Source organism: Xenopus laevis, chromosome 6L (assembly GCF_017654675.1).
Source record: "Xenopus laevis strain J_2021 chromosome 6L, Xenopus_laevis_v10.1, whole genome shotgun sequence".
NCBI lineage: Eukaryota > Metazoa > Chordata > Amphibia > Anura > Pipidae > Xenopus > Xenopus laevis.
In genome coordinates this window covers 43,639,504-43,665,877 of record NC_054381.1, presented here as the reverse complement: position 1 = coordinate 43,665,877, position 26,374 = coordinate 43,639,504, and the positions used below count along the sequence as shown (strand labels likewise).

At 36.6% G+C, this 26,374-nt stretch overlaps 1 protein-coding gene across 1 annotated transcript in view; it reads left to right on the top strand.

Moving 5' to 3' along the window:
* The window catches only part of hibadh.L (3-hydroxyisobutyrate dehydrogenase L homeolog), a 73,372-nt gene extending 47,459 nt beyond the window's left edge, over nt 1-25,913 (top strand). The window contains 4 exon segments of the mRNA NM_001094829.1: nt 13,354-13,487; nt 14,431-14,507; nt 23,005-23,161; nt 24,891-25,913. Of these exon segments, the coding sequence (NP_001088298.1) occupies nt 13,354-13,487; nt 14,431-14,507; nt 23,005-23,161; nt 24,891-25,046 (524 nt within the window). The 3' untranslated portion in view covers nt 25,047-25,913.
* The last annotated feature ends 461 nt before the right edge of the window (nt 25,914-26,374 follow it).

The window sequence follows — 26,374 nt, the reverse complement described above, 5'->3', positions numbered from 1 at the left end:
GTAGCAATAATAATACATTTGTAGCCTGCAATGCATTTGTTTTTTAGCCTTCAGGTGGTGAGTCCAAAACTGTGCAGTAACTGGGTGGGGGTGGGTGGGCACCCAGAAGGGATAGTTATGGTTAGAAGGGATAGTTATGGTTAGATTTACAGAGAATGCATATTTGCTCTCACAGAACTCACCAAATTACAATTTGCGAGTGAGATTTGGGATGAACACTTACAGTACTTGCTGTTCTAGATGTATACTGTGCCTGAAAGTAGCTAAAACAGTAGTGTTAACAAGGGTAAAATATATGAAATGAGCTAAAGAGGGGGGCTGGACAAATGTTAAAACTTAAAAGCGGCACTTGAATTGTAAAATAAAAACCCCACCCCACTATGGGTATGGTGCTCCACATCACTGAAAGACCTGCCATATGGAAAACACCCAGTCAGTCCCAAGCATACCACATAATAGTTTCCATAGCTTTAAACATATATAATCTATTGGTAATATCAGCGTGTCAGCTGGGCCAGTATCTAGTTATCATTCTGTTCATCATACAAGTGTGTATTAAATTGCCTGCCGTGGCATATTCCATTTATCATGATTGATAGGTAGAGCAGTTTAGAGAGGCCTGTACATAAATCTGCAGAAATTTACCTATAAATGTTTCTATATCTAATGGCAATACGACAGAACATTTTCCTTTGACTTTAATTTCCTTTTGAGGCTTTAAAGGTAGTGAATGTCTCTGATGCTGGGCCCATTGGAGCTTGTCCTTGTTTAAATTCATTATGTCATGAGTACAATATCTAATTGCTTCCATAGTGACCTTGTGCTTTGACAAGAAGCCCAGGACAATTTCGGCTCTAAATTTACAGGTATAAAATTATCTTTACTTTGTTGATACTTTCTCTTCCTTGTCTGTAAGTTTTATTTCTAAAACTAAATTAACCACTGCATATACTGTTTATATTTCATATACCACAAATCCTACTAAGCAGGAGAGCATAAAACACAGTCATGATTTGCAGCTTGTAATAAAGGAATATATGCTGTATATCCCGAAGGATTATCTCTTGATTTGCTTTAAGTCCAATAGGTGCCCGCGCTCTAACTCCAAAATCCGTTTGTGGGTACTGGGTCAATTTAATATTGTATAAATCTTATAGAGGGACCCGCACTCCAAAATCTTGTGTTAAGAGTTTTATTGATTCAGTACTCGTGCATCCAACGTTTCGGCCCTTGTTCATCCTTGATAAAGGCCCCAACAAGGGCCAAAACTTTGGATGCACGAGTGCTGAATCAATAAAACTCTGTAAACTCTGTGGTGAGAGACATAGTGGGAAGGAGGTCCCTTCCCCGTAGAGCTTAAAATCTACGTCTTAATAGTTCTTCTCTGCTGTTGTCCTCACTTACCTTACTCTTGGGCACCAGCATACTCCCCCAACAGCAATGTAATGTCCACAGGGCAGTTTTCCCACTGTTGGTTGCATAGGGAGCCTAAAACATGGAATGGGGCTGGCTTAATTAAAGTGGACCCTGGATATATGGAAACATGGAAATGGCTGATGTTTGAGGTAAAGTTCACAGAAGCCCTAAAAATGTTCCCTTCATGTGCAGAGATATGTGTGGGTTAGAAAATTACAAAAGTATGTGTTTTCACACAGATTTCTTTGTAGTAATTATGTGTGCAGGGCTCAAAATGTGTGTGGTTACACTGTAGCCTTGTGCAATGGAGCACACACAGGCTAGTTTTTATAAGTTTACCTTTAACCCAAATACATCATATAAGTATACCTATACATATGTATATACAGTAATAACTATACAAAAAGATTGTTTTAGACACTGATGTAGCATCAAGAATACACTCTAGAATACACTTTTAGTAGTCTTGATATACTTCTGACTTTGAGACCTGTTATCACTGCATGTTTACACCTTGAACACAGACAAAAAAACAAAACAAGTCTTGGTCCCTGCATCATCAATTGAATTTAGTGTTTCATACACTTAAGGGTGGCTGTTTATCTTTCAGCATGCACCCTAGCTGCACCTGTTTCACCTTTTTACTATAACATGATCATTAGCTACTGTCAGTACCCTGCTGGAAGAAGCTCTTCTGAGTAATATTCCAGGTACTGTTTGTCGTAACTGCTTTTTTGCTCATGCTGTGAAAGACTGAGCCTCACTCCACTTTGCTTTAGTTTAGGCATGTTTGCACTATACGAAAAATCTCTAACAAAAGCACCACTGGAAAAGTATAATTACTGCAATGTAGCTTTTTGTAAAATTCCCCTACTATTGATTCATTATAACTAATGCAAGTATAAACTGTATATAGTGTATCAGTCTATGGGTACGGTATATGTAAATGTAGTTACATTAGAACCATGAATTTTAGGTTTCTTATGGAATCAGGACAAATGCTTTATACAGTGTAAAATGTGAATTTAGGGGAGGTTAAATGAATTTCGCTTTATTGGGCATGAAAAAAAGATGTAAATAGGAAAGTTTATATCTGGACATGTGAAATTAAAGGGATTCTGTCATGATTTTTAAGGTGTAGTTTTTATTTCTAAATTACACTGTTGACACGGCAAACAATTCACTGTACCATGTAAAATTACAGTCTTGAACCAACAAGTACATTTTTTAGGTGTAATATTTATGTTTAGGCCTCTCAGGTGATTTGGCCTGGTCATGTGCTTTCAGAAATAGCCAGTGCTGCACTATGGAACTGCTTTCTGACTGGCTATTGTTTCTCCTACTCAATGTAACTGAAGGAGTTGCAGTGGGACATGGATTTTTACTAATGAGTGTTGTTCTTATATCTACCAGGGAGCTGCTATCTGGTTACCTTCCCATTGTTCTGCTGATGGGCTGCAGGGGAGAAGGGAGGGGGTCGATATCACTCCAACTTGCAGTAAAGAGTGACTAAAGTTTATCAGAGATCAAGTCAACTGACGATGTGTCTAGCCCCATGTCAGATTTCAATATTAATTATAAAAAATCAGTTTGCTCATTTGAAAAATGGATTTCAGTGCAGAAGCAACACTATTAACTGATGCATTTTGAATAAAAATATGTTTTACCATGACAGTATGCCTTTAAGGAGATGACCATGATTATTACTTACCAATATATACAAAGAATATTTACGAATATTGTTTTACTGATTGTACAGATTTTAACAAAAACATAATAAACATACTAGGGATGCACAGAATCCAGGATTTGGGATTCAGCCAAATCCCATCTTATTTGTAAAGATTCAATTTTCCTTGAATTCCTTCAGTTTGGATTTGATTTTCTCAAATTTTAGTTTGCTAAATAGTGTTCCTGTTAGGTATTTGGTCAAATCAAAAAATTATTGATCCAGTGCATCCCTATAATGAAAACATGTGGCTATACCAATGAAGCCTTGTTGATAACTGACCCAACAGAGTGATGTTAGGGTGTCTTTCCTCTATTTGTTTCTATGGTTGTTTGGACCAGTGCTCTGAAGAAACTTTTCTCTGGGTGCATGCCACTAGCTCAGGGATTCCAGACACTGGATGTCCTTCAAATCATCTAGCCACGGAAGGTCTCAAGTGTTCCTTAAATAAGTAGTTTCTACTGTTAACTCAGGTAAAAGTGGAGTAATACTGATCATCTAGATTGTGGATAGTTTTTTTTTTCAGCAAAACAAACTGCCATATCTAAGAGAAAAGGGTATTGCTAATGCATCTTCTTCCCTTAATATAAAGGCATCCAAACCATTTTTGAAATTGACAATAAATGAGTCACTACAAACGTTCTTGATAGGGTTTTTCCTTACCTTGCCTGCCCTTAGGGCTATAGCTCAAAGGGCATTTTGATCACTGCAGTAGCTGGATAAAGCTGGGCATACATCGATCAGCTACTTTGGCTTTGCCCAATTTGGCCACTCATGTACAAGGTCAATCTGATTTTTGACCCATGGACCAATCTTTTATTTCATAATGTGTGTTTTATAGACTTTGCTTGAACTAAATCAAATTTTTTTTTCAAATTTTTCGTGTCTGGAATTTACAACCAAGTTTATCTACTTCTAAATTATATTTCCATTAGTGATTTGCCTACAGTAATGCCTTTTAAACTATAAGCATGCTTGTTTCTGGCTGTTCTCTGCCACAGTGTTTCTCTAGTGAGCATGGCAAGCTCTGATTCCACAGCATAACAAAGTTAAGAACCATCTGTAAACCACCTCACCTTAATTTCTCTATCATGCATATAAAAGTATTGAAAACAACCAGACCAGTATGTATGTCATGTGGTTCTTCTGATTGACGGCCTCTGTGGCATCACCACTCTTTTCCCTTTTATTTGTCGCTAAAAAATGAATTTTAAATACGTTTTTTTTATTTATATAAAGGCATATTGCCAGTTACAACTTTTTTTTTTTTTTCTTGTTAAATCTCTTTTTATTAAGTTTTCATACAACTTTTAATTGTAATCCATATGTGGACCAAAAATTATTCCAAACTAATTAAGGAAATTCTCTTAATAAAAATGTGTATCTATGTACAGCATACAGTATATGGATCTAATATATTCCCTGTATTTGCAATCTCTGTACTAAAGAACCACTGTAGAGAATTGCCCATAGCTTGTGCAGGAGTGGATGGAGTGCATTATAACTTATGGCACACAGTCACATATTGATACCCCTTTTCCCATTGAAATTGACTCTGTGTGAGATAAATGATAATATCAAGAACCTGATATTTCATCTCATGGTTTTTTTTTTTGTTACATTGCTGTCTTGGTAGAAGCCCCCTGGTGTTTTGAAAAGTGTTGCTGCAGTAAACTATACCCCAGACATGTACATACTGCTGCTTCTGTATTGCGTGTTGGTAGATCAGTGTTCTGGAGTGAATGTAGATAGTGCTACAACCCGGGAATTGCCTTCTTCTGAAAACTGACAATGATGCAGCTAATTGGCAGTTTGATTTAACACTTAGAGTTGAGAACATAATGACATTTTCTCCTGTGGTTATTCCTTTTTTCCTTCTTTTCCTTCCAGCAATACATCAGGTATGTGCTATGCAGTGGTGGCTCTCATTTAATGAATGCTTTTCTACCTAAACCAGATTTGTATGTTGTACTTGATGGGACATGCCAAGGCCCAAGGGCTAGAAACTTTAGTTTTTCATCAACTCTTCATACTCTACATAAAAAGTTTTTTGTGAACCTCAAATTCCAATATGTTTATACTGTAAATTAAATATATGACCACTATGCAGATATTCTCAGTAAAGCAGGTTTGGCAAATTCAATAAAAATTTGAGTGCATGAAACAGGCATCATGCTCTTCTGAGGTCTGGTGATCAGACTCTGATTTACAGAGCCTTTAAACATTTAATTAAGGGGGTAGGGGTTCACAAACTGACTTTACACTGCAACAGACTAGGACTACTGTATCTTTCAACTGTGCCAACATGACCGGAAACCTCTACTGAAGGGCAATGGTCATCTCATTGATCCCACTAACTGGAAAGGGATTCTGGTAATAAGTTAGCCAGTGAGAGTCAATATTTATTTGGGATCTTTCATTTTTGCTTGCTTGGGAAAGCAGTATAGTTGCTCTTGCACATTAATATTACATAATGTATTTAACTGAAATCTTACAGAGCAGTAAAGTGAAATTAAGACTTTAAGGTATAGTATTCCTAATTATGGGAATGCCCCTTGCTGGCAAACTGCAGGTTGCAAGAATTCCAGATAATTGATCATATACATCTACTTTTCATTAATTTCATAACTATTTAACTTGCTTTAGACTCTGCTTGTCTTATGATGCAAAAGCTAACCAGAAATTGGATTGGTATGTGGGTAGACCACGTGGTGTGTAAGTATTGGCAGATGATTGTTAGATGAATAATATGAGACAATACTTGACTTCTGTGTGGACAACTGGCCCGAGTGAATATGATGACTGGTACTCCATCCTGTACCAGGGCCTTAAAGGGGAAATCCACCCAAATATTTTTTTTTCCATAATGAAAGAAAATGTAGATGTGAACAACTTTCTAGTACCATATACATTCCTTTGTATATTTAGTATGATGTAGAGCGTGATATTCAGAGACATGTTTTTTAAAAAAAAAATAAAAAATATTTGTGGTTTTTGAGTTTCGTTTTTTTACTCAGCAGCTCTCCAGTTTGCAGTTTCAGAAATTTGGTTGGTAGGGTCCAGGGTCTAGCAACCATGTTGAATATGAGAATGGAATATAAATAGGAGAGGGACTGAATAGAAAGATGAGTAATAAAGCTGCAATAAAAATAGGTGTGTAGCTTTACAGAGCATTTGTTTTTTAGATGGTCAGTGATCCCCATTTTAAAGCTGAAAAGAGTCAGAAGAAAAAGGCAAATAACTCAAAAACTATAAAATATAAGCAATGAAGACCAATTGTAAAGTTTCTAGGATTTGGAGATTCTATAACATAAAGAAAGTTACCTAAAAGGCGAACCACCCCTTTAAAGTTACTGAATGAAGTAAAGTGCAAAAATGTCAAAACTGTCTGCTTTGTGCATAACGTTTTTGGTGTCTGACCTGGCTATACCTTACCATATGACACATATGCTGTACCTTTCTGGAATATAAATCATGTCCTTGCAAACAGAATTGTATGCTGACAATTTATGATTGGTGGCTTTTGAGCTACATTACCAGCATCCAATCACTAGTACATGTATGCGATCTGGAAACCCATTATCCAGAAAGCTCTGAATAATGGGCCGTCTCCCATAGACTCAATTTTATCCAAATAATCCAAATTTTTAAAAATGATTTCCTTTTCTTCTGTACTAATGAAACAGTACTTTGTACTCCAAAGAGATAATTAATCCTTTTCGGATGCAAAATCAGCCTATTGGGTTTATTTAATGTTTAAACTTTTTTCTAGTAGATTTAAAGTAAGAAGATCCAAATTATGGAAAGATCCGTTATCCAGAAAACCCCAGGTCCCGAGCATTCTGGATAACAGGTACTATACCTGTACAACTATTTGGCTCAGTTATCACTACACACAGAGAACCCTGATTTAAATGCTGTTGAAATATTGATATCTTCCATTATTTTAATTATTAAAATCATAATTTATTTAAAGCTCTCCTCCACCTCACTGGCATTGCTATAGAGAAATGCATCCACTTCTTTACAAGCTTTTTCAGCTTTCAGATTTCTTCCCAGTGCTTAGGACCATATTGGCAGAAAAATCTTGCTCTTGCTGCATTCTGTTGCTTTTTCAGCAGAAGCTGGGCCATTGTGATATTTATCTGAATTCAAACAAGGCTAATTAAAAGAGCTGCTGACAGTTGTTGTGATCTGACTTTGACTGGAGCTTGATGGTCATTATGGGTAAATAATGAACCAGGTCTGCAAATGCAGCAGCTGCCAACGTGGGACAGAAGAACGACTATTGCTTCCAATTTAAGGATCTATCGACCGCTTCCCTGCTCCCTGCAGATCTTCTGCTGAAAACTAATGTTTTCTGCTGCTGTGTATTGAGGTTTCAGCTGTTTTCAAATACAGCTCATAATTTCCTTCTTTAAAATTTAACTTAACTCATTATTAGGTTTTCAGAATTAACGGCTGTTGAGCTCATCCAATATTTGGTCTCTTCTGGTTTTATATTAAAATAATAAGCCTGTTTTTTGCTTTTCTGGTGGCTTATGATTTGTTTCACACAAGCTACATCCATACACTTGCAGTACAAGTGACTTCTTTTTGTGTGATATAATTGGAAATGCAGAATATTTTGAATATATGCCTTTTATTTAACCCTTTGTGCAAAATTCCTTGGAGAATGCAGGACGCAAATAATATATACATATGTTGTTGCTTGAAATTATGCCATTTCTTTGCATCTACAGTACATAAAAGGAGTGCTTTTACTACATTATTTCTTTTACGTTTCTCATTGAAAACTATTAAGAAACTGTAAAATGCATTATCCAGGTGAGGAAGAAAAACCTGATTTCAGCATTTGGCATGCACGGAGAAATTGTCTTCTGTAAGGTGGAAACTGTGCCAAGAGCAAATTATTAAAAAGAAGTGCATCGCCGTTATATATTTTAAATGAACATTGAGCCTTAAAAATTACCTTGCACATTTTATCATTCTAATGACTAGTTTTTTTTTGTTTTTTTCTTGGACAAAATAAAAAAACAAAATCTGCTGGGGGTTGCATTGATTTTCTGTCCTGGATATGGTCCAGGGTGTGTTAACAAGAGGTTACGTTATGGTGGTTTATATTAAACCAGATCATCCTGTTACTAAGCATGTGTGGAGTCGTTCATCTGTGTCACCAAAACCCTTGAGAACATCTGACATGGGCTTTGCAAGAGAAACTGTGATCACTTACAAATCAAACATGGCACGCTCTAAACCAATTGTGCACGGCAATCGTGGCTAGAAAAGGCAACTAATTGAACATGATAAAGTGTAAAGTTAATTAACACCCTTAAATTTGTTATTACTTTTAGAGATTATATTGTTCCTTGAGTAGCAGCTTTCCAACCCAGCTGTCGCCTGTTTAGCGAATGTCGCTGGTAAACAATAGAGACGCCATAATACGTCGTAAATGGCCCCAGTGACAGCAGCCCCTTGTGAGACTGCATCTGTAGAAAATGATTAGAACAATTGCATTTTAAAGACTGTTCAGATTGCCAGCCTAGCCCCATTGGCCTTTTCTTTTGGTGGGATTCTGGTTAATACATCTCTGCTTTGTTAAGATGAAACAATGATTTACTAGTCTGGGTGTCTTAAGGTTAAAAGTAGCTTTTCATGAAGTTCTGCTGGCTATTTTCCAGAATATCAGACGTAACAAGCACCATATTTTTTTTAATGACACCTATTCGGTACTGTTTTGCTTTTCACTTAAAAAAAAAACTACAAATTTTTTTATTTGTTGCTGTTTCTATTTAGATTTAATGTATAGCATTTTTAAAATATCTGAACGGATTTATTTTCTTTGCACAGGAAAACATGTTTATTGGCATTGATTTTTCTTTTTTTTAGTAGTACGTACTTTATAAAGTCTTATACAATGGGTGCTATTTACATAGCAATAACACCATGTGCACATATGGTATGTGTATTGAATAGGCAATTTATCCTCACTTTTTCCTTTTTTCCATGACAAAAAAAACCTGTCCAAACACTTCCTTTGAGGGCTGTTCTTGGTTTGCCCTTGTTTGTGTATCCCTTTACATCTGATCTAATGAGCTGGTGCGATTTTTCTCTGTTTTCAAGTATGTTAAAAAAATAATAGGTACAATAAGAGAAATTACTGACCGCAACCAACATGCTTTCCTTGAGGGCCACTATAGTTACTGACATGACATATAAGAAGCCTGATTTTGTATGCTGTATTCTTCACATTCTCAGTAACATTACGGAACCATACAATATAATTATTATATAGCTCCCATATATTTTACAGCACTTTTTCAGAGCTTATAAATCATTCACATCAGTCAGTGCCCCAGTGGAGCTTACAATCTATGTCCCTATCACATTCACAAACACTAGGGTCCAGTTTATCAAGAGCCAATGCATATAGTGCCCAGTTTGGAATCAAACCATAATGCTATAAACAGTGAACCACCAGTGGGTATATTTATAAGAGATGTGTGTCTTTAAGTATCAAAATGTCCCCCCCACTTAAAACATAAATCTCAAAATTAATTTGTACAAAGAGTGACTTTCAAAATGGAAAGAAATTCTTCCCAACTCAGCACTTGAGTAAAACAATACAAACAAGAATGAATATCCTGCTTATTTAAGAAAGAATAAATGAGCAATAGTTCTACTTCACTGCAGTTCTGCTGCACCGATGACCTTGTTGCTTTAGGTTAAAAAGAAAACCTTGTGTATGTAGTTTTGAGGTGTGACCTAGTTTTCTGTGAATTCCTTTGAGTAAAGGAAGTTTTCTTTATACTGACCTGGAATATACAGTATTTGCATACTGTTATTATAACACCTTATTAGAAGTGACTCTTTTAAGCAAAACCCATTCTTTACCAGTGTGTTATCTTTAATAATCGTCTTGCTTTTTTCTGTATTTCCACATGAAGTAATATAGTCTGCAAAAAAAAAAAAGCTGTGCTGCAAATGTATGGTCTTGTCTCATGAAAGATCAATTTAGATAGTATTAAAGGGGTTGTTCACCTTTACATTTAACTTTTAGCATAATTTAAAAAGTGATGTTCTGAGAAAATTTGCAATTGGTTTTTGAGTTATTTAGCATTTTATTCTGCAGCTCTCCAGTTTGCAATCTGAGAAATCTGGTTGCTAGGCTCTGATTTGAATAAGAGACTGGAATATGAATAGGAGAGATGAGTAATAAAAAAGTAGCAATAACAAAACATTTGTAGCCTCACAAAGCATTTGTTTTTAGATGGGGGTCAGTGGAGGGGGTATATACAGTGCAATGATGTGGTTTGGGTGGGGAAGATATGCCCAACTTATATATATGGTAGGAAAATGTAGGCTTTACATGTCCTTTCATTCAAAAGGGTATGTTTTGCATGTGGTTCCTTCCCTACTTCAAATATCCCCACTAAATATTGTTGATCAAAACCTACTTGTGTAATGATCCTAAACAATTTACATAAAACTATATAAATAAGTACTGGCGGGGGAATTTCTTATCTGTAAACCAGTTATTCAGAAACTTATCTGTCCTCTTCTCCACAGGATAAAACGCTTTTCATTCTGTGTATAAATGTTTTCATTCCTCCAGGGCATTATATTTAGTAGTGATAGGTCACAGCAACTGGAGTTTTCTTGAAACGTTTCACCTCTCAACCAAGTGGCTTCTGCACTTTTTGCAGCTGTGCTCTGATGATAACAAAGTGCACTGCATTGTAACTGATATTGACTAATCGAGTATAAATCTATTTTGATAGAAAACTATTTCACTGGGTTTTTAATATTTAAATGTGTTTATAAAAAGTTACAACTTATTTTTGTAACTACTATTTAGATTTTAGATATAGAATGTGAGATTTATCTTAATGGCATTTATTTCCTTTACACAGGAAAACATGTTTATAGGGATTGATTTTTTTAAAGTAGTGCAATATAATTTATAAAGTCTTATACAGCGGGTGCTATTTACATAGCAATAACACCATGTGCACATGTGGTAAGTGTAATTAATAGGCAATTTATTCTCACTTTTGCCCTTTTTCCATGACAAAAACCTGACCAGGCATTTCCTTTGAAGGCTGTTCTCTATGTAATCCTTGTTTGTGCCTCACTTTACTTTAGTGGACCCCCTTCCTACCAAACTTTGATTGTAATTATACAGCGCACCAATATCATCTTTCACCTTTAAAAAATTAACTTATATTGGGTGTTGGTATGTGTTGAATTGATATAGATTTTAAGCTTTTTTGTGCTATTATGTGCAAATGTTACACTACCATTCTTTCATCACCAATAATTATTATGCTGAACTACATCGCTCATTAAAAAAGAAAATGGGGGCCCTAGGCAAAGACTTTATCTTTCTAGGACAACTGCCACACCATTAAAGCAGTGGGTTTTAGCCAGAGGTCAACCATTTGTTAAAGGGACCTTACCCATGTGGCTCATGAGTGAGGGGATTGAGCATATAATGGAGCATGATCCTTTGCAAGATCAATAATCCTCTGTCTTGAAGACTCATACTATTGATTAAATGCTTGTAACAGACTGCTTAAGTCCCTAAAAAGGGTAATACTTTGGTTTTAGAGGACAGCACTATTGTACCACCTCTATTTTCAGCCAAACAGGCTGACTTTAATCTGATAGCATCATACAACTGGCTTCCAGACGGTGCCCCTTTAAGTGAACTCTCAAAGGTTGACTCTAGTAGTGTGGTTAGAAGCAGGTGAATAGTCTGAGCATTACTTGTTGGGTGAGGGTTATATTTTTGTTGGTCCTAGGTCCCAAGGGATAGCACTTAAGGAAGGTCGTGGCCAGCCTAAGAATAATGGAAACAGAAAAACTTAAATTGCAAGCTTCCTTGGCATCACCATTGTAGAAGCTAGGAGATAATAGATGACCTGAGTTGCTCCGTTTAAGGCAAGCCCCATCTGTAGTTTTAAAACATAACTAATATGTGATCTTTGGCAAACATACTTCTACTTAAAATACATCTTTAAGGTTTTTGATACATCACATTTTCAGAACACTAACACGTTATTTTTTGGTTATTGGAGATCAAAAGTATCCGTTTTCTGGCCCAATTTATCTAAAAAGATTCAGGGGTTTTTTCAATTTTTTTCCAATTCTCCAGCATTTTTGCTTCAGTATTTTCTTTTGTTTCCAACTTAAGTGTTTGAATAACTGAGACAGTGCAGCTGCCAAAGGATTAACCAGCTGAGAACCATTGTCAGCATTAATTCTGGTCTAATAAATGACTCTCTGTAGCTATTTAGCAGCCTGTAAAACAGATAAAAGCCATTGACCTATGATGGATAATACTGGATTTTGTTTGTAAAATGTGGCTTGAATTGTCATCTTAATTTGCTTTAGGTCATAACATGGAATTGCTTGAATTCAATGTGATGCAATTTAAACACAGCAGAAGGATCAGTAAAGTATCAATAAGACAAGTTAACAGTGTTGTTATGTAGTTAAGTAGTGTATGCTGATGGAAACAGAGACCTGACTAGAAAGGAAAGGGCAATGTACCACAAATACAATAGAGAGCATTATTGAGACAGAATATTTTTTCTCATACACGAATAAGGACAAGAGCTGGGCCCCTTTGACGTTAGGCATAGTATTTGCATCTGATGCAATGTAAATGTTTCTTCGCTGTGAGGTTGGGATAGTTGTTGAATACTCTCCTAGATGATGCGTTGCCAGATTCTCTTAAAGCCTTTCAGGACTGTGATGGGAAGATTTGGGGTGTTTTGTCCATCACTCACCACTAGGGCAATTGCTTGAAAGCGATCATGCAAGGGTTTGTCGATTAGAAAAGCTGACTGCCACATATGCAAGTGACTACTTCAGGACAAGCAATTGATGGGTGCCTTCAGACCATAAAGGTGAATGACAGGGCCATGGCAAAAAAACACGCCAAACTTCGCCATGTATTATCCAGTTGGATGCTGTTGTTGGTTTCCTTTTAATTCTACAACAAATACAGAAGATCAAAAATGAGTACCTTTTGTGGTCTATTGCAGAGGTATCCTTCATATTTGAATGGGTACCCTCTTTAGGTTAAAATTTTTTTTTACTGTTCCTATGAAGTGTGTTATTTCTATACCAATCGGTTAAAAGCATCAAGGCAAAATAAAAAAATTGCTGTTTAGCCACTGTGTGTCTTCTTTTTTTCTTAGGTGTTGGAGCTGCTCGATCTGGAAATCTCACGTTTATGGTTGGTGGAGTGGAGCAAGAATTTGATGCTGCAAAAGAGCTTTTGTCTTGCATGGGAGCCAATGTGGTTTACTGTGGGGCAGTTGGTACAGGACAGGTATGTTTGTTCTGTTTAATTCTGTTATACAAATAATAATGCCAACAGGCCCTCTAACTAACACTGCATCAGAATATAATCCTTGCAAGGTATGACATGGTTTAATCCATTTTTGAGATCTTAATTTTTGAGCAAAAAGTCAGCATTTGACGCTGTTATTATATGACATATAAAACCAAATAAGGCGGGCCAAAACTTAAAAATATCTTCTTGCAAATATTATTTTGGAGCCACAATAGTTTTCATACATTTACTATAGTGCATTCTATGGGGCAAATTTAATAAGGGGCGAAAATTTGCCAGTGTGACGTCATTTCAGTACTTCGTTGATTTAACAATGGTCGATGGCGTAACTTTGCCAGCGAAGGAGATAGACTCTAGCGGTACTTTACTCCCTAACGCCTGGCAAATGGACGTAACTACGCAAATTCAATAAGATGCAGATTTTACTGAACGTTACCACTTGCGCCAGACTTGCCTTCGTCATCTCAGACCAGGCAAAGTGCAATAGTAGTAGTAGATAGGAGTTCCTAAAAAAATGGTTGAACATTTTTCTATGTCCCAAAAAACGCTAGCTTCTTTTCTTTTTTCAGGGTGATAGGCTGAAAAAGAGCATACATTTTTTTTTTGGGGGTAACCAGCTTCCCCCTACATTTCCTAACATATGGCACATAGACTATACACTGGGCTCCTGTGTAGGGCAATATAAAAACTTCATTTTATTCTATTAAGGTTTCGCCAGTTTTCTTTGAAATCTGTTTGATATGTACTAAATGGTTAAAATGCTCATTGGGAAAATAAAATCACAATATATGTTTTTCAATTTAAAGGAACATTGCTATCGGCTCAAACAGTTTGACTTTTAGTATTTTTTATTGCAATATTAACTAACATAAACTTATCTGCATGTGTGATATATTTTCCAATTTCAACTTTTTTTTAGGCTGCCAAAATTTGTAACAATATGCTATTAGCTATAAGCATGATTGGAACATCGGAGACTATGAATCTTGGAATCCGGTATGTGAAAACATCCATTTATTTTCATTTTACTAAATAGGAATATGCCATCTGACTGATACATGTTTGAGATTTATATTATCCTATTTGATTTTTAACCAGCTGGTTCATTTATATGCTTACATATCACTGTATCTAGGTAGCTAAAATATTTAAAGAATATATTCCACCTCAAAGAACCTGGTTACAATTAGGGGCTTCATAAAGAGTTCAAACTAGTTTGTACCAATAATTATAGACATGCATTTCAGATGTCAAAGCTGTTGGTAAAATAATTGTGCTAAAAGGGATGTGGCCTTCAAAGAAATATTCTTTTCTTCGGTTACATCCCTGCTTATTACATTGACTTTTATAGGGGAAATTATATTTTTTTTACTTTGAAATGTTACAAGCACTGGGAAAGGTGTATTTTTTGCATGATTGCTGGTTTGTTTTACTGTTTTGCATTGGCAGAAAGTATGATGATTCTACACTGTCATCAAAAAGGGTTGCTTGACTCTAAAAACTCTAAAATTATATTATATTTTAATTTGCTTATTTTTAATGAGTCCGCTATCTGATTGAGGAAAAAACGAATACATCGGCCCAGGTTACATATGCTTTACATGCTGCTTCTAACAGACAAATGTAGAATGTGAACCAGTTTTATTTTCTTGGTAACAGAGAGAATAGCGTCTAATACAGGTACACATGTTGCCTTCCAGCAGGCTGAAAAGTGAATCTCTGGTTCCTCCAATTGATTTGAATGGGAAAGGCCTGTAAACAGCAGTATTGGTGTTTCCTGTAGTATATTTGGGCTAAAAAGGCACTAGTTTTGCTGTTTTCATCTTCTTCCCATTCAAAGCAGTGGGAGCTGCATGCGACATCAGCCTAAATCTTCAGTTTTCAATAGAGAAATTAGTCATAAAATAGCCTATAATCTTCTTCTACCCTAGTCATATGCATGCGCTATTTTATTTAAAATACATTTGTACTTTCTGTAATGGAGCATTATATACCTGAAAGTGTCCTCCTGAGAAAATGCACAGGGCCATATATATAATAGTTTAGAAATTTGTGCATTAATTGAACACAATTTTACAAAAAAAATTAGTGTAAGAGAAGACCTTATTTATTTTATCGTAGACCATAAACTAGAAAGATAAGATCTCTTTGTCTCTATTTTGCATATGAGTAAGAGCTGATATCTATGGTATCTCAGTAAACATTTCCATATCTACTGCACCCAAAGTAGTCTCTGTTGCAAGGAATTTATTATGAAAGCTCCCTAGCATGTACAGTAATATTTGAAATCAGTGTGAATGCTTAATGGCCATATGCCTCACCTGTATACCGAACTCTTAAGATCCACTCGTTTGGTGAGGTCACAAACAAGCGGATCGTTCACCCAATATCAGGCTTAATTCGATTGTTGGCCCTAGGGCCAACTGATTGGATAACAACACCGGAAATAGCAGCTGCAACTAGCCAACTATCCTCAATCAAAAACCTGCCCAACTGACTTCTGGGCTATATTTTTCTTTTTTTTTTTTGCTCTTGTACTACAGAACCTATATTAAACGCAAAAGCTTGGTCTTAGGCTTGTTTGTGGGTGTGTTTGGTCTATTTGGCCAATTTAAAAGGTGATGTTTTGTTGACCTTTTCACTGTTTATGCTTTTCTTTTTAATGAAAAGATTTATTTTAATTTGGAATTTTACGCGTTTTATTGTCCTATAATGCATTGGTACCCTGGTAATTAACACATCAAAATTGAGCTGTTTTATTGAAGTATGTCCTTGCCTTAGATGTTAAATTATGTTGACCTATTACGCTGTCATACAGTAATTGAGATAAAATAGAAATTTGCTTTGCACCAGTGATAATTGGTTTATCAATATTCTATGCTATTTACATTTTAAAACTGAGAGTTGCTTCTGTGGTGGAAAAAAAAAATCTAAAAAGGACAGTAAAAAACAGTCTGGGCTGAAACCAATATTGCTCTGATTTTCTAATTGCATTGATGGCTGCAGATGTGTCCTGTCTACATGCGTTTCTTAAAGCAAGTTTCTAAAAGTTGATTTTTTTTGTGGGCAATATAGACCAAAACCATTTTAAAGGTATTGTGATTAATGACTTTCTTATTAGGATACGATATCATCCAAGGTAAAACAGGCATTGCAGAGAGGGGTAAAGCACATTGCATGTACAAGTAAACTTTCATCATTACAATCTGATTCCCTGTATTATGTTTCACATGAAAAGATAAGACAATGGTTTTATGCTTGGTCAAAAATTATCATAACAGACATTTTATTGTGGCATTGGATTCCCTGACATGATATTTCTTTTAACAGAAGGTCTTTCAGGCCAACAGCTAAATTGATCTTGCAAATGAAAGCCTTGCACTTGTACAAGACCAATATTAGCAAATCTCCCAAACTTGTATCTAGTGTGGACTACTGAGGAAGAATTACTGTAGATGTAAAATAAAAACAATTCTTCATCTTCATTGTTTTGCATTGTTTACTACAATCAACACTAGAAAATGTATGTATGTATATATAGATTATATATATATATATATATATATATATATATATATATATATATATATATATATATATATATATATATATATATATATATATATATATATATATCCCAGCAGATGACGGCACACCAAAAAATGTAGCAAAATGCAAAAGAAGTTAAGTTAAATCAGGTTTATTATGATCCAACGTTTCAGCTCCATCTTGGAGCTTTCGTCAGGGAAGAAAAAACAACAGTGCATGCAGAGGGGGTTTAAATAGGCACTATTTGGCGCCAGAATGTGGTTACTAGGAGCCCCTAGCAACCAAACAAAACTAAAGGGAAAGGTTATCCCAAGTATTTAAAACCAAAACCGTAATACCGCTAGTGAAAGGGAGGGTTTTATGATGCCATGTGAGAGATATTCACCGTATAGGGCTGTGTTGCTTACGTACTGTGCCAGTCTCCGCCGTGTTACTATTCACCGCAGTCAGCGCGACCCATAGCACGTTCAGACAGAGGTGGACCGGAAGTCGAGCGGCTGCGAGCATAAACCCCAGGCGCGTTGCCTAGCAACCCGTGTACGCACTTCATGCCTAGCAACCCGTGTACGCACTTCATGTCCTAGCACACCTCGGTATTAACTGAGTAGTGTGCTTGTTGACAGGGTATTAACTGGCTATAAGGAGGGGACAATCCCTGCTATTGAAAGCCAGGAGTGCATCCAACTTCGCGCAGCATTTTCCCAAGAGCATAAGGATACGGGTGCATGTACATTACTATATATGGGGAAGCTCTAAGCCGTCCCTAAGTAGGGAGTCCACATGTCAAAATCGGGTACTCGGCGGTATAGATTGGTGGCTTTGAGACTAAATTAGGCAGGTACCTCACCCGGATGGTGGAGGTAAATGAAACAGCAGTCTAGACCTGAAACCTTGTCCGCGTCAATATCTCATGAGGGGATACGCCAGCTATCCTTCCTCTTGGCATTATGCATCCACGTTATCCAAGGAAGGGGGGAACAAATCATATAAAGCGGTATACGGGGATAATGTACTGTTGGGCTGTAATCGGAGGAACAAGAGCAAATATGTATCAAAGAAGAAATACAGTATCTAATCTATTAAGGTCAAATGTTTGTTACATTGTATCCACAGAGCAAGCATAGCGAAGAAAAAGAATCATTCTATATATTATCACAGTCACATAAAGCATCCAAGTGGAAGTGACTCATTAAGACCACGAGGAGTCACCGAGTCAAGTCTGTAGATCCATCTAGATTCTCTTCTGCTGATTTTGACATGTGGACTCCCTACTTAGGGACGGCTTAGAGCTTCCCCATATATAGTAATGTACATGCACCCGTATCCTTATGCTCTTGGGAAAATGCTGCGCGAAGTTGGATGCACTCCTGGCTTTCAATAGCAGGGATTGTCCCCTCCTTATAGCCAGTTAATACCCTGTCAACAAGCACACTACTCAGTTAATACCGAGGTGTGCTAGGACATGAAGTGCGTACACGGGTTGCTAGGCATGAAGTGCGTACACGGGTTGCTAGGCAACGCGCCTGGGGTTTATGCTCGCAGCCGCTCGACTTCCGGTCCACCTCTGTCTGAACGTGCTATGGGTCGCGCTGACTGCGGTGAATAGTAACACGGCGGAGACTGGCACAGTACGTAAGCAACACAGCCCTATACAGTGAATATCTCTCACATGGCATCATAAAACCCTCCCTTTCACTAGCGGTATTACGGTTTTGGTTTTAAATACTTGGGATCACCTTTCCCTTTAGTTTTGTTTGGTTGCTAGGGGCTCCTAGTAACCACATTCTGGCGCCAAATAGTGCCTATTTAAACCCCCTCTGCATGCACTGTTGTTTTTTCTTCCCTGACGAAAGCTCCAAGATGGAGCTGAAACGTTGGATCATAATAAACCTGATTTAACTTAACTTCTTTTGCATTTTGCTACATTTTTTGGTGTGCCGTCATCTGCTGGGATATATTTATTTATTTTACGACTGGCACATTGTCCATTTGAATGGATGTGCATCCCACTATCATATATATATATATATATATATATATATATATATATATATATATATATATATATATATATATATAGTCAGTCTGTCAGGCTGCTGTACACACTTTAAGGGAGATAATACCCTGGTGCTAACAGTAGTATTATATAGAGTTTGTGAAAAATGCTGTTGCACTCTAGGGACTTTTGCAGTAAAAAAATTCTATATAAAAATATTATACATCCTTTTACTAATATAATATGTGATCGTAATGGTTTTACCGTAATGAATACAGTAGCATGCGACGTAGTGGAATTACTATGGGATTTGCTCACTCTTTTATAATTGTGTTGTTTCTCCGACTCTTCAGAAGAGGTGTTTTAAAGCCAGTTCAGTATTGCCTTTTTTAGTTTCTCTATTTCTTCTGGTCTATTTCTGCTTCTAATAATATGACAACAGATTCAATGCCTTATTTCAAATTTTGTAGCAATAATAACTTATTTTGTGTTTTTTTTATCATGGAAAATGTTCCCAATTGTAAACACTTGTGCTCACAGAGCCCTGCCATTGGCAGGTTATTATGGGGACTGACAGACTGTCATCATTTTGATAGCTTGAACAGTATATCTCTTGAACAGCAATGGAGCTCATATGCAGAAAGTATCATATGTTCCCAGCCAATTTACAGCGAAACAGCAATAACATTTTATCATGGTTGAGAGCCCAGTAGCTGCTTCCTATTAAACTTGCCCTTTCAGATACCTGTCTCGGATTAATTTGTTGATTTCAAATGGAAACTCAGTCTTCTCCAATGAAGCATGACTTTCTAGAAAAGACTCTCGCTGAATGACAATTATATTCTAGCTTGTTGTAGACCATTACATGCTTTGGTCTTAGTGGAAGACAGAGGACTTCAGTAACTGATTTTAATACCATGTCTAATTTTCCCTGTCAGTTATATGGAAGCCAGTGGAAGAATTTGCAAGAAGATGAAATGCAAAATGCCTTTTGCTCCTTTAATGGTACACTTGCTGTAGGAAAGGGCTTAACTCATAAAAGGATATCTGAGTGTAGTAAGCTTTCTGGGGATATATGCCACTTTGTAGTGCAGTCAATTTAAATGACCGTTTGCTTGGTTTATTTAATATATTCCTTACCTGGGTTTTCTTGCAAAACATTTAGTAGTTAATTATTAGCAAAACACAATTTAGCAGGTTTTGGGTATCATAACTGTCGTCATTAACAGCTGCCTCTCCTTATGATATTTATTTGCTATTTTTTAAGCTGTGCAGGGATTTTTTCCACCACTATCTGGCAATAAGGAATTAAAACATAATCTTATATTTTCAGGTATCTGAAATTGAAAGTGCATTTGTAATGCGGAGTGGCACTATATTTGTTATTTTGATAGTATTAAAATGACCTCATCATATACAATTTTTTTTCCAATACCCTTCATACATGAATGACTTTTGACTCTCTGCCACTACGATCTACACATACTTCCTTTCTCCCTCCTCCACCAGCAGTTGTCATCTTATCCATTCTTTCATTTGATTGGGTTGGAATATACAGAGGGCCTTTGAAGGCTGCTTTGACAGCTAGAAAAAAGCTGTGTTATATACTTCACTGTATTCTCTTAAGTGATATGGTTTGATTTTCAGACTTTGGATTCAAGCCACCCCTCCCCCCAATAGTTTATGGGCCAACTTTTGGTCAGGGCCCCACCTTCTTCATAAAGAGGTTATAGATAAAATATCCTGCTATAGAACAATATGTGAGACAGAAAATGAGCAATCACCCCAAATCACATCCTATCTAACAATTAGCCTGGACTTCAATATAGAATTACAATTTAATGTGGATGTGGCCGCCAAAGCATTTTGATTGCCCCCTGTCTGCTCAAATGCTCCATAGACTTCACTCTATGACATCATCATTTTAATTTAATCCCGCCCTCCAACATGCTATATGAGAAAATATTAACCCACTACATGTGATAAGTTGGACTGCTTTGTATTATATATACATGTAATTCACAAGAGCCCTTATATCCTTCCAATTATTGTTAGTGATGTCGCTATAATTGGAGCTTAGTGAAGTAATGTGTGTCACTTGACTGAAACTTATGTATTATTAAAAATCATGTACCCCCTGTTATAAAATATATGGATATTTTAAGTCATCTTCCAAGTTTCATGGCCTGTGTGAAAGCACTCAGCCTTTGGCTTGACTTTATATGGAAATCCTCAATGACTTATAATTTTGCAATAATTACAGGCCTATTCATCAAAGGTCGAATTTCGAATTCCTGTAATTTTTTTTTTAAATTCTAATATACTCCGAAATCGACTGGGAGGTCATTTAAGAAAAAAAATTAAATGGCTATATGTCGATCTAATGGTTTCGACCGAAAATCCGAATTGTATTCGATTTATAAATTTGTCTCCGGAAAAAAACTTGAATGTCAGGAAGGCTATTAAAATCTACAAATGGCTCAGAGGACGTCTGCCAGTGACGTCTAGATGAACTCAGCAGGTTTTTGGTGGCAAATATTCAAAGTATGACTGTTTCCATTGTCGAGATGTGATAAATCTCACATTCAAATTTACATTTGAATAGGAGGATTAAAATTCTAATGTGCGAATTTTTAAGATCGAAAATTCAAATTGACTATTCAACCCTTAATAAATCTGCCCCTTGTTGATGAGTAAAATACACTAGTAAGTAAAAGCAACTTTTTCAGTGCAGAATACAGTGAAGTCAATACGGGTGTTGTCTTATTGTGGCATATTTTGCCATGGTTTTTGAAAACTTTCACAGATGTAACAAATGCAGAAATTTTATCACAAATCCATGCCCGGCAAAATATGCACTCATCACTAGTAGTAACATTGAATGATTTAGGATTCTAACACTATACTGTCAAGATTTGAACTGCAGGATCTGATATGCTATGCAGGCCATCAAGAACACATCAGCGTTGGCCTTTTGCTTAACACATCCTCATGGTAATTTTTTTTTAAGAAATGTAAAATGTTGACCACAAATGATTATGTGAAAGTGTAGTTCTTCTACAGTCTCAACAATGAATTTCACTTTATATCATAAACCTGGTGATAGAACAAATGATGTTTCTGCTCGGGGAAGCTTTGTTTTATGAGGATCAGCAACCTTATCAGCAGTTGACCCAGAACAACACGGCATGTCTTAGAATAGAAAAAGAACATATGTCACATCTCCATGTAGGGTGTCTCGTCAACGGCCTCCATTTTTAATGAAGATTTAAAAGGGGAGAAATTTGTGCCGTTTTGGTAATATGCTTCTAGTTATTTTGTTGCCGTTAACTATTTACATTATTAGAGTTTAACATTGCAGCTTGATTCTCTCTCGACTCCAAAGGAAAACAATGCATGGTTAGGCATCATAGCACTACAGAAATATAATTTTATATAAGCACCTAAAGTGTCTTTAAAATGAAACACTAAATAGTCTTTTATTTATGTATGTGTATTTGAGTGTATCTGCAATGTTTCTTGCTCATTAGGAGGGCTAATCTTAAACAACAATTATAAGCTCTTGTGAGCAGGACCCTTCTTATCCTGCTGTCTCATTCTGTAACTCTTGTTAATTTATAGCTTATACCCCTGTTTGTTAGAATAATATGTTTCAGTATTCATGTTTGTATGGAAAATCTAGTGTTTAATAGACTATACCATATAGGTTATAGCTAATAGAATCCCTTCCATTCAAAAGCAGTTAATTGTGTAACATCTGTGCTAAACATGGCCATTGTGGTTATAAACAAGGAGGCATAATAACACAAATGCTAGATTTATGTGTTTTAATTTATATTAGACACATAATAAAGAATGAAAAATGGCAGTGATTTTCAAATGTGTAAAACAAGCCATCCATGTCTGGATGTACTTTGACATTAATATGCTTACCTTGACCCTTCATAGATTAGGACTTGACCCAAAGCTGTTGGCCAAAATCCTAAACATGAGCTCTGGTCGGTGTTGGTCAAGCGATACCTATAACCCTGTTCCAGGAGTGTTGGAAGGAGTACCCTCTGCAAATAACTACCAAGGTGGATTTGGGACAACTCTCATGGCAAAGGTACTGATTATATACTGTATTTGGGGTAGGGACTTACTGGACTGCTTTGTAAGGGGCAGGTGATTTTGGTCACAAATAAACTGCAATGGTTGTGCAGCAGTTTTTATTTTTTAAGTCCTGTTTTACTGCAAAGCAGGAATCTCAATTTCTTTAGCATTATGACCTTTATGTTTTCCCTATTGCTTTTTAAAAATCAATAAGCAAGCATTCCTTACATAAATTACATTCAAATGCTCTCATTTAAAGATTAATGCAGCTTTCTAAAAGAAACAAAATGGTACATGCTCAACAATGAATTGTAAGTCCAATTACTCTGTAACATTTAATTACCGTGTGTTTGGAATATGCAGAACAGTAATAAACCTGCTGAAGAAGAGACGTCCCGCACAGATAAAAGGGGTATTGTAATGAAGTTGAAATGAGCTGCAATCACACAGAATGCATGTACTATCTTTGCTCTCTTTTGGGGCCTGATTTTATGCTGTCTGTCTGGGATCTTCATAATTTCCTTGTGGCTGGTCTAAGCGATTTTGGTTTGGTAAATATTTGACCTGTTACCCCTCTGTGCCTAGTGAAATGCCTCTTTTTCCAGCCACCCACCAAGAGAATCTCTTAACAGATCCCCAGCCCTTGTCTTTATGTTCATCTTTGCTCCAATATTGCTTAACAACAACCCAAATTCCAGAGCTCATTGAAGAAATAGACATGTATAGTCATGCTATTCTAGTGCCAAAAATGCAGTCATTTGCTAAAACTAAGTGCCAACCCCAGTCATTGGGTCTTAGGCATTGAAATTCTGCATTCATTGGGGAATTGAATTTGCAGTGTCAGTATTGCCTCACGGGGGTCCCCAGCCTTTTTTTCCTGTGAGCCACATTCAAATGTAAAAAGAGATGGGGAGCAACACAAGCTCCCAATTTCCTGGTGGTGCCAAATTAGGGCTGTGATTTCGTAGCCCCTATGTGGACAGGCAGCTTACAGATGTGTCTGTTTGCCATTACGCCTGTTTTTTATATGCAATCAAGACTGCTCTCCAAGCCAAGAATTAAAAGATAAGCACCTGCTTTGAGATCTCTGGTAGCAACATCCAAGGGGGGGGTGAAAATTTAAGAAAAATGTTGCAGGGTAAGTTGATGAGAATTTTACCCAGGTCAGGAAACCTGTAAGACAACTGACCAGTAAATGCTACCTGCTGTGGGTTACAAGACTACTAACATACTTTGCATATTTAATTACACTCTAGAAGTCTTACATCTGACACTGTAAATATCATTTAAAGGGTTACACCACTTCTTTCCCTCGTTTAGCCTTGATTAAGTTGCCCTTTCCCATGTTACATGCACAAACACATCTCACATATGTTGGTTTTGGTTCCAGTTGACCTGCCCCTGTGTTCTTGAACTAGAGAGGAAATCAGAGTATACTTGCAGGTGTTACCGTGGTTGAAATTGAATTTAGGATAATAGTGCTGCAACCAATGTGCCACAGTGGCGGTATTTTATGTAATTTTAATGTAGGCAGTTTGCCTGTTCAGATACCATCACACTATGTCAGTAGAGGACCCTATACTATACATATATATGGTGCATTTAAAAAAAACCTAGGAATGTTGTGGCCTTTTGCATGCATTGTAAACCATTGTGTGTTGATTTTTATGGTTTCAGAAAGTTTCACATAAAACAATCTTTTGTGTTTTCTCGGAATGAATAATTGATCTGTTTCTTTGTAGGACTTGGGGCTGGCACAGGACTCTGCAACCGACACCAAAAGTCCAACCCCGCTGGGATCTCTTGCGCATCAGATCTACAGAGTCATGTGTGCTAAGGGCTATGCACAGAAAGATTTCTCCTCTGTCTTCCAGTTTTTGCGTGAGGATGAGAACTAGTGAACAATCATAGATGGAAAATTAGATTTGAAACACTATTTTTGAACATCGCTTAGGGTTTTACCGTATAACCAATTACATGAGCTGTAATCATTGACCTTCCCCCCCCCCCATCTTTAGAGGCAAACTATACTTTGGGAATACAAATAGCACAAGTTGTGAAGAAGGATTTGTTAAGCATAAATCTTGTAGTAGACATGCACAGTACTCCGTTTGCTGGCATCAGTATCTGTTGCAGTCTATAGCTGCACTTCTCTATGTGGCAGTTTACATCTCTTCGCATTCCACTCTTTTACTAACCTTTAAAACATACAGACCATGTCACCCTACCAATAGTTTTATTTGGAATACCGCAGAAGGCCTGGAAGACTGGCAAGTGTGGGCTAGCACTTTTTGCGGGTGGTATTATCCTAGATGAAGACTTTGCAGCTTTACCTATCCTTTTTATACCTCAAGTGTAAAATATTCCTATAACTTAGTTTCCCTTTATTAAACATGTACATTGTAAAGTGTAATTACCTACTTAATCTGTATAAAAATAACAATTAACACTGTTTTACATGCTAACTGTTTTTACAGGCTAACTTTCTGTCATAAAACACTTTTGTCAAACCGAATGAAAATAGTTGGAAAATCTTCACAATTATTTACCGGCAAGTGAATTCTGTTCATGTATATCTTGATACTGATCTACTAATACAAATATCAGCTTTTACATTGAAACAAGGCTCTCAATAGTGTTCTTAAATGTATAGGTCAGATTAGAGGGTGGTGAGTTCTAAAATTTGGTGGCTATGTACTTCTGCTGGATGTGTTTTATAACACAATGAAAATGTGATCTGTAGAACAATAAATAAGTATTAGTTATGTATTTGTTTTAGTTTGTTCATTGCATCTTTGCTTGGAGACTTTTAAGAAGATAACAGTTGAATATATAATGATTGGACATAACGTATTACAATATTGGAAAATCTTATAAGTTGCTCAGTCAATTGAGGATGAAGTTAAAACATTTGCTTATTCTAGCCCAGATTTAGTCAATATGCTACTTAGGGCTGACACACACGGGCATTTTTATGCTTTCTGCTGCACAGCATGGGTTTTCAGACCCCATTCTTTCCTGAACTGCCAAATGGAGGTGAGACACAACAACCATATTGTCATTTGCCTATGGCGGTTTAATGCAGTGCAGTGGGTACTGTCACTATGGGTTAGAGCTGGGGCTGTTAAGTGATGGAACACAGAAAAAAAGCCACTGCAAAGAAACGTATCAAGAAATGCCCATGTAGGAATGACATGGCTTGGTTTTTTCCTCCACTCCTATCTCA